Genomic DNA, 14,348 nt, shown 5'->3' with positions numbered 1-14,348 from the left:
ACGGTCCTGCTCTCCGGTAGGTCTGGGGTTCAAATCCTGCTTGGGGTGTCTTGCGACGGGCTGGCGTCCCGTCCTGGGTGTGTTCCCTCCCCCTCTGGCCTTACGCCCCTGTGTTCCCGGGTAGGCTCCGGTTCCCCGTGACCCCGTATGGGATGAGTGGTTCTGAAAATGTGTGTGTGTGTGTGAAAGTCTTTCTTAATGATGCACATGTCTAGGACTTTTAGAGAAGCTCACCGTAAATGAATAGAGGGACATCTTTTGCTGATCTTTTATTGCGGGTGACTTGGTGGCCAAAGTGTGACCCTTGGGCGTTACGAAGAACCTCGTGTTGCCATGGTGCTGTGTCCCGTGCCAGTGTGTCCATTCGCTCGCTCGCTCGCTCGCTGCCTGCCCCTCACTCCGAGCCTTTGGCTAGCCTCGGCTCGGCTCGGCCCGGGATCGAAGCGAAGCCGCTCGCAGATGGGAGGCCCGCGGCGCCGCCTGCTCCTAAACACCTGTTTGTGTCTCGAGCCAAGAACTGGAACCCGGAGCTGCGTGGCCACAAGCAGAGATGCCACAGAGCCACTTATGTGCAGGAACCGTTTCCATTAGACACACGAGTAGGATGAGCTGGGGGGGGCAATGGAGGAGACATTTGATTGGCCAGAGAAGTAGGCGACCAATCACATCTAAGGTAAGGTGCCTCATTCTGAGATGTACTGACAAACACACACTTTGTGTGTGTGTGACTATGAGTTCATGCACGTGTATTTATGAGTGCGTGCTAGTCAGTATGCGTGTGTGTGACACTGCGCCTATGCAGCCCTCCCTCTCTCTTCCTCCCCCCTCTCTCCCCTTTTCAGATCAAATGTCAAGTGCCTTAATCTCAGTGACAGCAGGAAGCTCACTGCAGACGCAATCACGGCACACTGACATCGCGCCCCCATACACAAATACAAACACACACACACACACACACACACACACACACACACACACACACACACACAGGCTCGCAGCCATCATGTCAGTCAGCATTGCCCACGTCCCCCCCAAGGACAAATGACTGTTTATCATCCTGTCTCCTTCCCTCGCTCGCCTGCTCGCCCGCTCGCTCTCACAGGACAAATTAGATAATAGGCCAGACAAGATTACTCTTCTATCAGTCTCGGAGGAAATAAATTAGCAGTCGTTATGATGGAGTCTGCCTGCACCTCCGTCCATCATCTCACCGCTGTGGAGGAAACTCTCGTCATGTGAGTGTCCGTCCGCGCGCTGATCCCTCGCGTGACCTCTGCTGGTTTCCTGTCCTGTGTGTGGGCACGTGTGTGTGTGTGTGTGTGTGTGTGTGTGTGTGTGTGTGTGTGTGTGTGTGTGTGCGCCTGCATAAGAGAGCACTGCTATTGGAGGTAGTGATCAGACCCAGAGAGACCCCGAGGGGTAGGGGGGTTGGAAATCTCAACCGACACATCTTTGGATGCAAACCCGAGGACCATGTTTTCACCTGCGCTCAGGCCAGTGCTATGACATGATCACATACACAAAGCATAAGACATGCAGGTTTAAATCCTGGGGGGTCCTTCTCTTGGACCCGCTGGAAGAGAATGGAACGGGACCCCAGTGAAACGCACCCCGATGTGTAGTAAAAAGCAGGGACAGCACTGACTGTGTGTGAAGCGAGGAGGGTTGTCGTTGACGTCGCTCAGCCTCACGGTGACCGTGGTGGTCCCGGACAGCCCCCCCAGGTGGCCCCCCATGTCCTTGGCCTGCAGGACAACCAGATACTGGTCCTGGGTCTCCCTGTCCATGTCAGGCACAGCAGTGCGCAGGATCCCTGAATGGGGAGGGGGGGTTCAGAGCACCGTCACACTTGACGAAACAATGACATCAAATGATGACTCAGATGATGACATAAACAGCCATAATCGCGGGACTAGGAGTGTGACGCGCAGAAAGAAATAAACACAGAAAATGAAAGTCAAACAATAAGATTCTCTTGTGTACATGGAGCTGTAGTGTCGTCTCTTAGGAGCTGCTCCTCTCTGGGGCATGATATAGAGCCGGGGGGGGGGGGACGCCTGACTGGTTTGTGGTTTAAATTGAGAGAAAGGAGGCAGAGCCTGATTGGGTTGTGGTTTAAAGTGAGGGAGAAAGGAGGCGGAGCCTGATCACAAAGAGGTATGTAGCGGAAAAGGATAAGGTGTGGAGACAAATAGAGTTTGGCAGAGAAGAAGAGGCAAGAGCACGAACAAATTCTCCATCTGCCAACACAGCGAGGCCTTATTAAAGCAAGAGGTAACACTCAGCAAAGAAGCGAGGTGCGATGAGGTGGCTCTTGACGCTCTTTACTACAGGGAGGTGTATTCTGAGACAAAGATGTGGGGCTTTGCTAAAGAGCGATATGTTCCAGAAGAATGGGTGACACCTCAATAGAGGGGCGGTGAACGTGCAGGACGGCGGTGAGGACTGACCGGTCTGCGGGTCCACAGAGAAGTACTGCTGGCCCTGGGTGAGAGTGTACACCAGTTTGGCGCTGTTTCCGTAGGTGGGGTCATCGGCGTCCGTCGCCGTCACCTGGATGATGGACGTGCCTGAAGGAGAGAGAGGAGGAGAGAGGCGCCGACCTGAAGCGGGCTGAACCGAGACGAGCACCCGCGTGGTGTTGCGGCGATGCTGGTGAGACCAGCACGGCGCCCCCACCGGTCTTTGCGGGACATACGACACCCGACTGGGCGTTACTGCGTCCTGCTCCTCGTGCCTCATTGAGTCCATTAGCTGTTGATCCAAGTGATCTTTTCATCCATTATCCCCGCTGAGCTCCTCGCCGAGTCGCAGCACGTTCCGCTAAAAGACCATTCTCGGGGTTTCGTATCGTTTCTAGAAGAACCGCTAAATACTACTAATGACCAACAGGAACAGAGCGGTAAAAGCGCGGGGCCGCAGGTAGCGCAGCGGTTAGGGCCGATACCTTGGGGTCGGAAGGTGGTTTGTCTGAGTCCACCCTCTTGCTGTAGTACCCTTGAGCAAGGTACTTACCCTAGATTGACACAGGAAAATTACCCAGCTGTACAAATGGGTCACTAGCTGTGGGCAGTGTAACACCGTCAGTTTCTTCAGACAAAAATGTGAACGAAATGAATAAATAACTCATTAGTTCACGTGAAAGGCGAGAAAAGGTTCTGCGATTCCAATTAATGAGGGATTATGATGACGACGTTCTCTTCAGATCTGCTACAGCTTAATACCGGTTTTATTCTACGATGATGATCTCACTAAAGGGGGCGTTTCCTTAGCGCCATGGTACCTGCAGCAGGATTCAAACATCATCACCGTGAGAAGCTCAACTCAGAGAATGATCCGTTCAAACTGGATCACGACCCAAATGACTTACTATTCACCCAAGAAACAGCTCAGCCAAGACACGTCGGATTGAAATGTAGAACAAAAAGAAGAACATAGATGTTGGGCTTCCCCGTATCCCTGTGTCTTTGAATGACCCCATGGGTGGCCAGGACAATAGACAGATGGATGTGGGATCACATCACACCCTACGCTCTCAGTGGAAGCACCAATGATGAGACTGAGGTTCTCGTACTTTGGACACATCACGAGAGGGTTGGACGCTCTTGAAACGACAGCGATGATGGACTTGGAGGAAACAGAAGAGAACGATGAGCAGCAACCAGATGGATGGACTGAACCACAGTGAGAGTAGACATAGCACTTTAACACTGAAGGCACAAGTGGAGGGCAGAATGTTCCGGAAGGACAACTGGCGTGTGTGTGTGCGTGTGTCTGTGTGTGTGTATGTGGTCAACAGGACTCCACGTGGACACAACGGCACCGAGCTCTCAGCAATGTACAGTGTGTTTACAAGGGGCTGATTATTTTTCACTACGTTCTGCTGTTGGGAAGTGTGAGACAGAAGGACTTCTTTGAGCAGAGCGCTGCCGCATGCTGAGCGGTGGAGGCTGCGCTCAAACAAAATCTGCCTAATTAATCAAATTTAACTGGCGGTAAAAGCGCCAAATTAATTCCGGGAACACCAGGTAGACGGTGATGGACGCGGCAGCCGGAGCGCCGTAGACAGCCGCTGTCTGCAGCAGGGCTCCGACACTCATCTCCTGACAAGTCGTCAAAACAGGAGCGTGTTGTGCGAGCGCCGATCCGCAGGGACCCTCGTTAGACACCTCAGAGTACCGCAAGCCTGCCACGAGATTTTGGGATATAACTCCGGAAGGAGTCATAACTGCGAGATGGAGCCGAGCGAGGGAGCAAATGATGCGGCGGGCCTGGAAACGGCCGTGATGCTCGCTGAGCCGAGAGCCAATCACCCGGCAGCTTCCAGCCGGAAAAAATGTAGCAACGCCCGCGTGGTCTTCCAGCCTCCGCCGCTAAACGCCCCCAGCTGATCCGGAATTCCGCAGTACGGCTCGTGTTCGACCTGTCAAAGTCTCCTGTAGGTGCCGTACCAACAACACTCTGGTTACGGCCTACAAGAGCGCCAGTGGAGCTCCGACCCCGACGGGAACGGTCCCGCTCACAAGGGCCCAAAATTAGAAGTCTTTGTGTTTCCAGCACTGGCCCAGATGGGGTGGAATCACCTCCCCGTGTCCCTCGGAGCTGCAGAGTCCCTCCCGGCAGCCAAAAGGGGTGCCGAACCCATGTCTTTCAGAGCCACTTGTCTGCTCATCTCCTGTCTGCTCCATAAATCACACCACCTGTGACACCATCATTTCCCCACACTTGTACACGCGGCTCCTCCGTGGCGGAACCTCGGACGTCGGACCCGACCCCCCACAGGGGGCAGGCTGCGCGCCTAACAACAAAGTTCACAGGTAGACCTGCTCCTGCTCAGCCGCGATCTTCCCCAGGCAGGCGGCGCGGGCACGTGCGCTGAGAGTGGACGCAGGGGGGTCGTGCTCGTACCCTCGCCTGACACACGCACACGTGTTCATGACTAGGCAGTTTCGGGCTCATCTCGGAAATTAGTGTCGCGTCTGTCCATCACCGTCCTCTTCGAGTTTTGTTTTCTTTTCCCACATATAAGCTGTTTATACGGCCGCGGAGTGTTCTAGAAAAGCCACAGAAGCACGTGGCAGCAGACAGTAGGGAAGCAGCCCCATGAACCTGTCTTTCAATAAGGTATTGTAGCCTGTCCCCAGCCAGCGGTGAGCTCTTCACTGGCTAAATGGTCTCTTGCGTGGTTCCCCCCCCCCCCCCCCCCCCCCCCCCCCGCTCCCCACCCGTCAGAGCTGCCGTCCTCGTACCCGCAGCTTTCTCTCATCCTCTTTTTTGTCGTACTCGCTCACATTTTCACCACATCTCTCTCCAGCCATCTCCTGTCTGCGCATCCCTTCTGTCGCGCTCTATTTCTCATCGCTTGCACCAGGTCCCTGATGCTCCTGTTTGAAATTTGCCTGCTCCTCGCTCTCCCTAACGCCCCTCCGCCCCCTTCTCCGTGCGCTCCCTTCCATCCCCACCTGGAATTCCGGCTGTCGTACACGACGTGTGCGTTTCTTTCTCCCCCCACAAAATCAAAGGCCATCAGCTTCATCTCCAATACTGAAATTGCTGGCAAAGAGGAGACAGGCAGAAAAAAGACTACACTTCCCATGGGTCAGTGCTTCACAGCACAGAGGGGAGAGGGGATTGCAGGAGCAGCTGTTGCTGTTTTTCATTTGAAAGCTCTGACAGCGTCGCGGAGGACGGGGGAGGAAGGAGCCGCATGCAGGACTCTGCTGCCCCGAAGGCCCAGGGTTGAGGTTGGGGGGGGGGTCCCGGAACTCACAGCACGGCATCGGGACGGCTGAACCAGACGCTCCCGTAGGCCGACCAAGAAACGGTCGACATCTGCCGCGAACGTGACCTCTGTGCTTGTGTGGTCTCCTGAGCAGAGCAACCTGTTTCGCAGCAGGGTCTGTCTCATACACGTGGGGTGGGATGGGGTGGGGGGGTTCACTGCACAGTAAGAGCACTCATCAGGCTACATGTGAGGCTGAAGGACTCTTCCACAAATACCGCCTGTTAACGATTCAGAATGTCGTCCGACAGCACGAAGAGCGACGGATTGACACCGGCACCCGTCATCAGCGATACGGTAAAAAAAATTACCATGCTGTATGAGAAGGTAAAAAATTTCAGCAGCTTAGTAGGGAGTAGTGAGGGTGAGTGCCGCCGAGACAAGTTTGACTCACAGCAGCCACTTGCGTGGTTTTCGAGGTAAAGCAGGGTACGGAAGTGGTTTACCGCGCCCTTCTTCTGCACACGTCTTTGCACTGTGGGAGGAAACCCACAAGAGCACGTGGAGACCAGGCAAAGTGCACACACTCTGAGCACAGACTGCAGTGCACATGTGAAAGGACAGGCCAGGAGCTGTGAGGCCCCAGCGCTACCCGCTGCATCACCGTGCTGCTGAACCCCTTGCGGCTGTGAGCGCAGCTATGAGCAGAGCAGTATTTATTTAGTCTTTCCTGAAATTTCTTCACTTATTTTGTGCATGGGATCCATCAAACATACTTGTAGGGCACTGAAATCCACATTATCTTATTTTCTGATGATTTTACGCGTTGTACAGATGGATGTTGGATCAAATCACACCAAAACTGCCAGCGGAAGCAGAGCTGCTAAGACTGAGGTTATTGTTCTTTGGACACGTCATGAGACGACTGGATTTTCTCAGAAAGATGAGATGTCTGGAGTAGGTGGAGGAGAAAGGAGAGGAGGGCGAGCGTCAGCCAGACGGATGGACTCAACCACGGTGTCAGTGGACATGGCCCTTCCTTCCCTTTCTCAGCAAGGACAGTGGAGAGCAGAACTTTCTGGAAGGAGTCTATGTATGTGGTGAGCAAGAGCACTGGGCCAGTTACTCATTGACCAGTAGAGCTGAATACCAGCATGTCCAGCCAGATGTGCATCACCAGCTGTGTGTCCCTTTCAGAAAAGCCAGGTGGGCGTCAGCAGTTTTCGGTCGCGACAACGTGGTTGACGTGGTTGAGTACGGAACTCACACAGAACTGCTGCAATAAGTACTGCTGGAGCAAGAAAACGTCTAAAGAGGTAAACACAAGTAAACTGTAGACATTAAGGTAAGGTAAGGTAAGGAAAGGTAAAGTAAGGTAAGACATGGCAGAGCAGGAGCGGAGGGGAGGGGAAGGAGGAGGGCGCAGTACCTATGTTGGCCATCTCCGGAATGGTGGCGCCGTAGGGCCCGTCCTGGAAGATCGGCGGGTTGTCGTTGATGTCCTGCACCCGGATGATGAACTGGGACGAGGGCTCGAGGGCGCGGTCCGTCTGCCGGTCGGTCGCCGTGGCCACCAGCCGGTACTCGTCCTTCTCCTCGCGGTCCAGAGGCTTGGTGACATGGATGTTGCCGGTCTTCTCGTCGATGACAAACACGGAGCCCGCCCCCTCCCCCCTCAGCACGTATCTGGTGCGTCCGTCGCCTTTGTCCATATCGGTACGCAGCTGGTGCACACAGAGAGAGAGAGAGAGAGAGAGAGAGAGAGAGAGAGAGAGAGACTATTGCTGATGCAGAACACGTGTGGTGTCAACTTCGGGACAGGACTTCACCCGAAACACGTCCCGCCTCATTGTGTCGGCGCGAAACGGAGAGAGCGCCTCGCGCTTCGCTGAAGGTCGCACCTCCGCCGCAGAATGACGCCATTTGACGGTTATGCGGTTTTCCGGGTTCATCAGCCTTGGGGGACTAATAACGGAGCGTCCCGATGCGAGCCGGGAGCCGACGGCCGGGACCACCGTCGATCCCGCCGACCGAGCGAGAGAGAGCGCGACGGCTGCACCCACTGAACGGCTCGCTGAGTCGAACGGCTCGTGACACGGTGCGGCGCCAGGCCCGGCGAGTTAATCGCCGAGCCGAGAGCTCGCCGGGGAAACGGGCCGGCGGCAGCAGCAGGCCGGAGAAGCGGAGCGCCGATAAGCGCCGGCGAAGTGCGGACAACAGCAGCCGGTGTGGGCAGCAGCGAGGCAGTAAACAAGTTGAGACACGTGCCGTGACGGAGGCAAAACAGGAGCCGGAGCCGATCCCTCGAGTTTCCCTCCCGCACGCCCCCCGCCCCCCGACACCCCTCCGGCGAGGGTGTAATTAATAGCGGCAGGTGTGCGCCGTGTCGCCGGGGACGCGCTAACATGTGTAAATGTATGCGGGCGACGCGCTCGTCGGGCCCCGGGGCGCCGTCTGGGACTGGAACTCGCTCCTCGTTCCCGCGCCGCCACAACAGGGAGGGTCCCGGCGTCAGCGTGCCGCTTTCTCGGAGCTCGTCCCGTTCGGAGCTGCGCGTCCCGGGAGACTGCGCCGGGACGGCGGGACAGGGCCACGTGGAGACCCCTCGTGCTGTGAAATGCTGGGGGAGACCGCATCCCCCTCTGTGCACGCACACACACACGCACACAGTCGCTACCAGAGTGTGAAGCGCCGCCGGATTTTCGGACTGCCACCCCTCATACACATCCAGCATCAGTCTTGCGAAGACTTTCTAGCGCATGTTTTAAACAAACAATTTGTATCCAGCGGCTTTACGGAGAAACACACACTGAGCCGAGTAAACAAATGAACACACTGGTATGAATCCATTATGGCTAAGGGTCGCGGTGCTCCAGTGCCTATCCTGCTCACAGAGGGCAACACCCTGGACAGAGAACCGGTCTACGAGAGGGCAGTCACACGCACATCCACACACAGGGCAGTTTAGAGCCTCCAGTGTACCTGAAACACACGTCCGTGGAGTGTGGGAGGAAACCAGAGTCCCCGGAGGAAACCCACAGGGTGACCGAGCAAACTCCACGCACGCACGCACCGCCCCGGAGCCGCGAGACACCAGCGCTACCCGCTGTGCCGCCCGTACGTGTTGCAACGTTACAAATCAACGGTTTTATTAAGAACCCCGGAGGCAGTTTCTCCGCTTTGATCAAACTGTAAATCTGAACGCTTCTCAGATGCCGCATCGTTGCGTCTTCTCCATCTTCGCTTGTCCCGCCGTCGCCGCGTCTGATCCCACGCCAGCGCAGAGGCAGCAATTTGAGCAAATGTCTGTTGTCGACGAGGTCACCTGTCAGTCACCCACTGTGAGGACACACATTTCAATCGGTGATGTCAGTAAAGCTGAACACGGTAAAGTGATCAGAGACAGAGAGAGGGACAGAGACTCGGAGACAGAGGGACAGAGACACAGAGACAGAGGGACAGAGGCAGAGACAGAGAGAGACACAGAGACAGAGAGAGGGACTCAGACCTGTCCATACGAGGGACAGGAAGACGGACCGAAGGGGCGCAGCTCAAGAGCACATTTCTCTCGGCGGGGGAGCGGCGACGCAGAACTGCGCTTTGGGCCCGATACACACGGCAATTCGCCAATTAAATGTTGGAACAAGTTAAAAAAAAATGGTAATAATGCTAATAATTGTAAGGATCATAATTCAAATGTATCCCCCTTTGAGGCACCAGAAGGTTCTCAAGTCCCAGAAGCGGAATGAGGTGCCAAAATCTCGACTCGTGGCGATAATCACATTTGCAGAGAGACGGAGAACACAAACAATCCTTTCATTCGTTTTCACGCACACATCAGTGCGGTACGGCGCGGTACGGCACGGTGGAGCAGCGCGCTCGGAGACGGTATATTTAGACGCACGAAAAGCGCCGCTTTCATCACTCCTCTCGTGGAAGAAACGTTGAAAGGCGTGAAAGCGGAATGTTTCCGAAATGTGGAAGAGGCGGTGCAGGGGGCACTTGGGGGGGGGGGGGCGTGCAGGACCACTGCGGTACCGGTGTGGTACCGGTGTGGGTTAACGTTCAAATGACCTCGGCTGACCTAGGGCACGATCCCCCCTTTTCCGCAACGAACGACGCTCGCTTGTGGCCGGCGCCGGTTTCCTCGTCGTGTCTCTGCTTTCGGACAGTAACACGGTAACGTTTTCAGTTACTCCACCACCGCTGGTTGGACGCTCAGCCGCGGCCGAATCTCCCGACAGCACGCGGCCCCCCATTTGTACGGCTGGGTAATTTTTACTCCATCAATTCAGGGTGAGTACACTGCTGTAGGGAGCTGCAGCCGGAGGTGGGTCTGGACCCCACGCCCTGCAGCTGTGTGTCCTGTATGCGCGAGGACAGCTGCAGACCCTCGGGCAGCACGGTAAAGGGCAGTAATAGCAGTATCCGATGGGTCAAAGAGCAGCGCGGACAGCGTGAGACGGACAGGGACACGGAGAGCTAACGCTGTGAAGGACACACACACACACACACACACACACACACACACACACACACACACACACACGCGCGCGGTGGGAAGTGCCAATAATTGGCACCCACTGGATCACGGAGCTGGTTGCTCTGCTGCTCCTGTGTGTGTGGGACAGAGGGGGCCGGGGGGCTCATGTCTATACCCCCCCAGCATCTCACTGTGGTCTCGTTCCCACACTGGGAAGCGGCGCCTTTGAATCTCTTTCCCACTGGACCTGGTAATAAAATGCTATTTAACATGTTTCTCCGCCTTCTCCTCTCTCTCTCTCTCTCTCTCTCTCTCTCTCCCCCCCCCAACTACCACTGTTGATATGGAGGTGCTGCTCTGATCTGATCCCCCACCTTTACGAATTATTAACCCCTCTCGCTGTGCAAACACACGCTCCTCCTGTGCACTCCAGCAGCTGACAACACACACACACACACACACATTTTCAGAACCACTTGTCCCAGATGAGGTCGCAGGGAACCGGAGCCTACCCGGCAACACAGGGCGTAAGGCCGGAGGGGGAGGGGACACACCCAGGACGGGACGCCAGTCCGTCGCAAGGCACCCCAAGCGGGACTCGAACCCCAGACCCACCAGAGAGCAGGACCGTGGTCCAACCCACTGCGCCACCGCGCCCCTCAGCTGACAACACACTGGGGTGTATTCCTACGCACACACACACGCACGCGCACGCTGCCTCCTCCTCGCTAACCCTTTCTCTGCCATTACAGCGGACTTCCGTCCCGCACTCCACCGGGCCACCTGTACCACGGTAACACCCTCCGGCCTCCCAGAGCTGTTTGATACTCGGCGGCGCCACCCCCCCTCCCCCCCCAACACACACACACCGATCTCGCGCCGTTCTCTCGCTCTCATCTTTTTAATTGCTCTTTCGCTCCTGCTGCGCAACAGCCCAGAGGCTAAACGCTTTTCGCTCCGAGGATGAAATCCGTAAGAAAAAAAGAAAACAGTTGAGCGAGAAAACAAACAAACGTGCAGAAATGACGAGTGAGGACCCTGACGGCGGGTTCCCTCGTTCCCGTCGCTTCGCTCTCTTCCCTCTGCCTTCATTTTCATCTTCCTTCCGTACTTTTCTGCTTTCCCGTCTCTCTCTTCTGCTCCCAGTCAGCACGCACGTTCTCCTCCCTCTACGCCCACCTCCTTCTGCTCCCCGCCGCCCTTCCTTTCGGCTCGAGGGCTCCCGACGAGTGTGCCGACCGCCGCTCCGTCGGCGTCGGTCGGCCCGCGTGTGCAGCGTGAGAGTCACGGCGTCTCCCGGCGCGGCCGTGTCGCCGTCACAATATCGCCGACGTGCATTTGTCACTCTCGCTCCCCGCGAGTCTCCGTGGGCTCGGCACGCTGGCCAGAGGGTGGCGGAGTACTTAGCGCCGTCCCCTTGTCCCCTCACGGCGGACACGCTGGGTTCGAACCCACCTCCTGCCGTAGCTGCCCCGATCGAAGGACTTACCGTGCTGTATACATGAGTAAATCACCGTACGTGACTAAGCGTACAACGGTAACGTTGAAAGGTCAGAGAAGTAACAGCTGCTGGAGTCGTGGCTCCAGTAGGGTAAATAACTGTAGGTACCTCCATACCGGAAGTCGCTTTGGAGGAAAGTGTCCGTTAAACGAATAAGCGTAAATGAAATGGCGTTTGGCTACGATTGCTCCGGTTCCGTCCGTCTTTGCTAACGGTCACGCTGGATGTGCGTGACGACACGTCTGCTTCACGCGCGCGCCCAACGGCAGCGGAGCGTCTTCTCGGCGACGCGCCATTTGCTCAGAAAGGCCACGGGCCGCCCTCGTCTCCGCTCGCGGCCGTGCCGGATAGCGGGCGCATTTAAATTCACGCGGAATCTCTGAGGTGCGAGATGTTAACGGCGGGGCGAGCGCCGGCCCCCCTGCCGGCCGCCCTGCCGGCCGCCCTCCCGCTCAGGTTACCGCTTAAACAGGAGGAGCGGTCGGCGGCTCGCCGAGGTCGTCGTCACGGCGCACCCCTGCGGATCTACGAGAGGAGCGGCAGAAGAGGACGGCGCAGGATGTCCGCTGCGCGCAGGATCATGTCGCCGCTCTCTGCTCGGAAGGACTCGGAGCCCCTTTCTGCGCCTCGTGGTCCACGCGGACCTGCCGATTATGAGTATTGGTTCGCGCTCACGTTGTTTCTTGCTAACCGTTTCTTTCTAATTACAATCATTATTGATATATTCTCTCAATATTTATAACGACTTGGAGCCAAGTCCGCTCATGAATATTCATGGCTCAGCCAAGGTGCGCAGCCACTTAAAACGAGACGGCGATAAATAGAGTCGAGATTCTCACTAATGAACGGAGTCCCTGCCCGTTTCGGAGCTGTAATGAAATCCCTTTTTCTCAAGAGATCGGCATCTGTGTTCCGAAGCGCCGAGAGAATTACCGGAGAGATACCGGGAGACACAGCGAGCGCCGGGAGGCCCTCGCCAGGGCGCACGTCCGCCGGCGACGGAAAGCGCTCTTTGGCGGGCGCCCAAACGTAGTGGTGTCACCTCTCGAGGTAACGAAGATAACGCGGTATTTGCGCCAAAAAACGCTGCGAGGGGACACTCGCGCAGAAGGCACTAATCACACGGTCTAACGTGCTCTTTGGCTGCAACCTCGAAGCGTTCGCACCTTTCACCTGCGCCGCGACAGCGGACGACGCACCGCACCCGATAACCGCAGCTCTCCCGTGGGCGGAGCTGACGACGAGACGCGCCGCGTACCGCTCGCGCTCCCTCTCCGTCCCTGGACAAGTGCCGGGGAGGCACAGAGAGGTGAACGGGGGCCGCGGCAAATCCGCTCTCTCGCCACAAGGGCGACTCGGGCACCTTCACGTTTGCGCAGATGCGCATCACACCGCTCTCTGGGTGCCGCACGAAACATTCACGAGGGTGTGTCTGAGTGTGCGTGTGTGTGCGTGCGTGCGTGCGCGCGGCTTTGGCGTGGATCCAACCCACGGTGTCAGATAAAAGCATCGGAATTAAGCGGGTTTTGGCAACGCGCCACGTTGGTGCTGCGGCACTCGATGTGAGCGCAGTCATTTCGCGCAAGCGCCGTCTCGCACGCTGCCGCGCTGTACCGGCCGATTCTCCCGCTTCCGTGCGCCGGTGCCTCCGCAAGGAGAACCGTCCCATTTCTCCGCCGAGGATGTTAGTTTTAAAAAGAAGGAGGCGCTCCAGTATCGCAGGACGAAGTGTGACTCCTCTCAAGTACCAGGGTACGGGAACCCCGCTGCGCTGTTGGGATCCCGGTCTCAGTTGGGCAGAAGACGCCTGCTGGATGGCGGTTCTTCCGGATGAGTGGAATTCTTCCTGTAAGGGGGATACGGACCAGCTGGCAGCGCAGTGGTTAGTGCTACTGCCTTTGGATCCAAAAGTCACAGGTTTGATCTCCAGCTGTAGTGCCCTTGAGCAAAGTACTTACCCTGAATTACTCCAGTAACATTACCCAGCTGGGTAAATAACTGTAAGCTTAACGCTGTAAGTTGATTTGGAGAGAAGCTAAATGAATAAATGTAAAAAAAAAAAAAGGTATGCTATAAGAGGAGTGCTACTGACCTAGACTGTGTGAGAGAACAGTCCCTGCTGTCTGGATTCTGCATGTTCTCTGGGTTTCCAGCCTCAGTGAGTTTTCCCACTGGGATTAATAAAGTATTATTATTATTAGTGGAGGAGCAATACAAGCCAGACGCCTTCAGCACCTTGGACAGCTCCATGTTCCCAAGAACAGCAGCACCAGGTGCTGTCCCAATTGCACTCACAAACACACACACACACACACACATCCCCCAGTAACCTCCTGCAAAAGGGCAGGAGCAGCGGAGTGGACAAAGGGCCTTCCAGGTGTGAGCGTTGCTCTGTTCCTGTTCGCAGAACCCAAAACGCACCGCCGACGGACCCGTCAGAGCGGCAGCGGCCAGACCGGTTCAAACGGGCCCCGAGGAACGCGCGACCCGGGACCGGGAAAGCAGCAGCGCGGGACCGGCTCCCCGAAGCCAAATGAAGCTTTTGTTTACCGCTGCGTCGAGGAAAGCCGAGGCCCTAGCGTTCGAGCACTCCCGTGCGTTTTTCTCCCGATCGTTTTTGTTTCTTGTTTGCACTTCTCACT

At 56.4% G+C, this 14,348-nt stretch overlaps 1 protein-coding gene across 3 annotated transcripts in view; it reads right to left on the bottom strand.

The window, feature by feature from the left end:
• The window catches only part of LOC108922754 (cadherin-24-like), a 62,420-nt gene that overhangs the window by 16,740 nt on the left and 31,332 nt on the right, over window positions 1–14,348 (bottom strand). For 2 of the 3 annotated variants that reach the window (XM_029255059.1, XM_029255060.1), the window contains 3 exons: window positions 7,152–7,446; window positions 2,451–2,570; window positions 1,646–1,813 (listed from right to left, as the gene is read on the bottom strand). In XM_029255059.1, coding sequence (XP_029110892.1) covers window positions 1,646–1,813; window positions 2,451–2,570; window positions 7,152–7,446 — 583 coding nt within the window. Of the gene's footprint in view, window positions 1–1,645; window positions 1,814–2,450; window positions 2,571–7,151; window positions 7,447–7,623; window positions 7,774–14,348 lie in introns of those variants that run through there. The other variant, XM_029255061.1, reaches the window with a different exon arrangement.

Source organism: Scleropages formosus, chromosome 9 (genome assembly GCF_900964775.1).
Source record: "Scleropages formosus chromosome 9, fSclFor1.1, whole genome shotgun sequence".
Taxonomy (NCBI): Eukaryota; Metazoa; Chordata; class Actinopteri; order Osteoglossiformes; family Osteoglossidae; genus Scleropages; species Scleropages formosus.
Note: the sequence above shows the minus strand (reverse complement) of the source record. Positions and strands in the feature narration are given on the sequence as shown.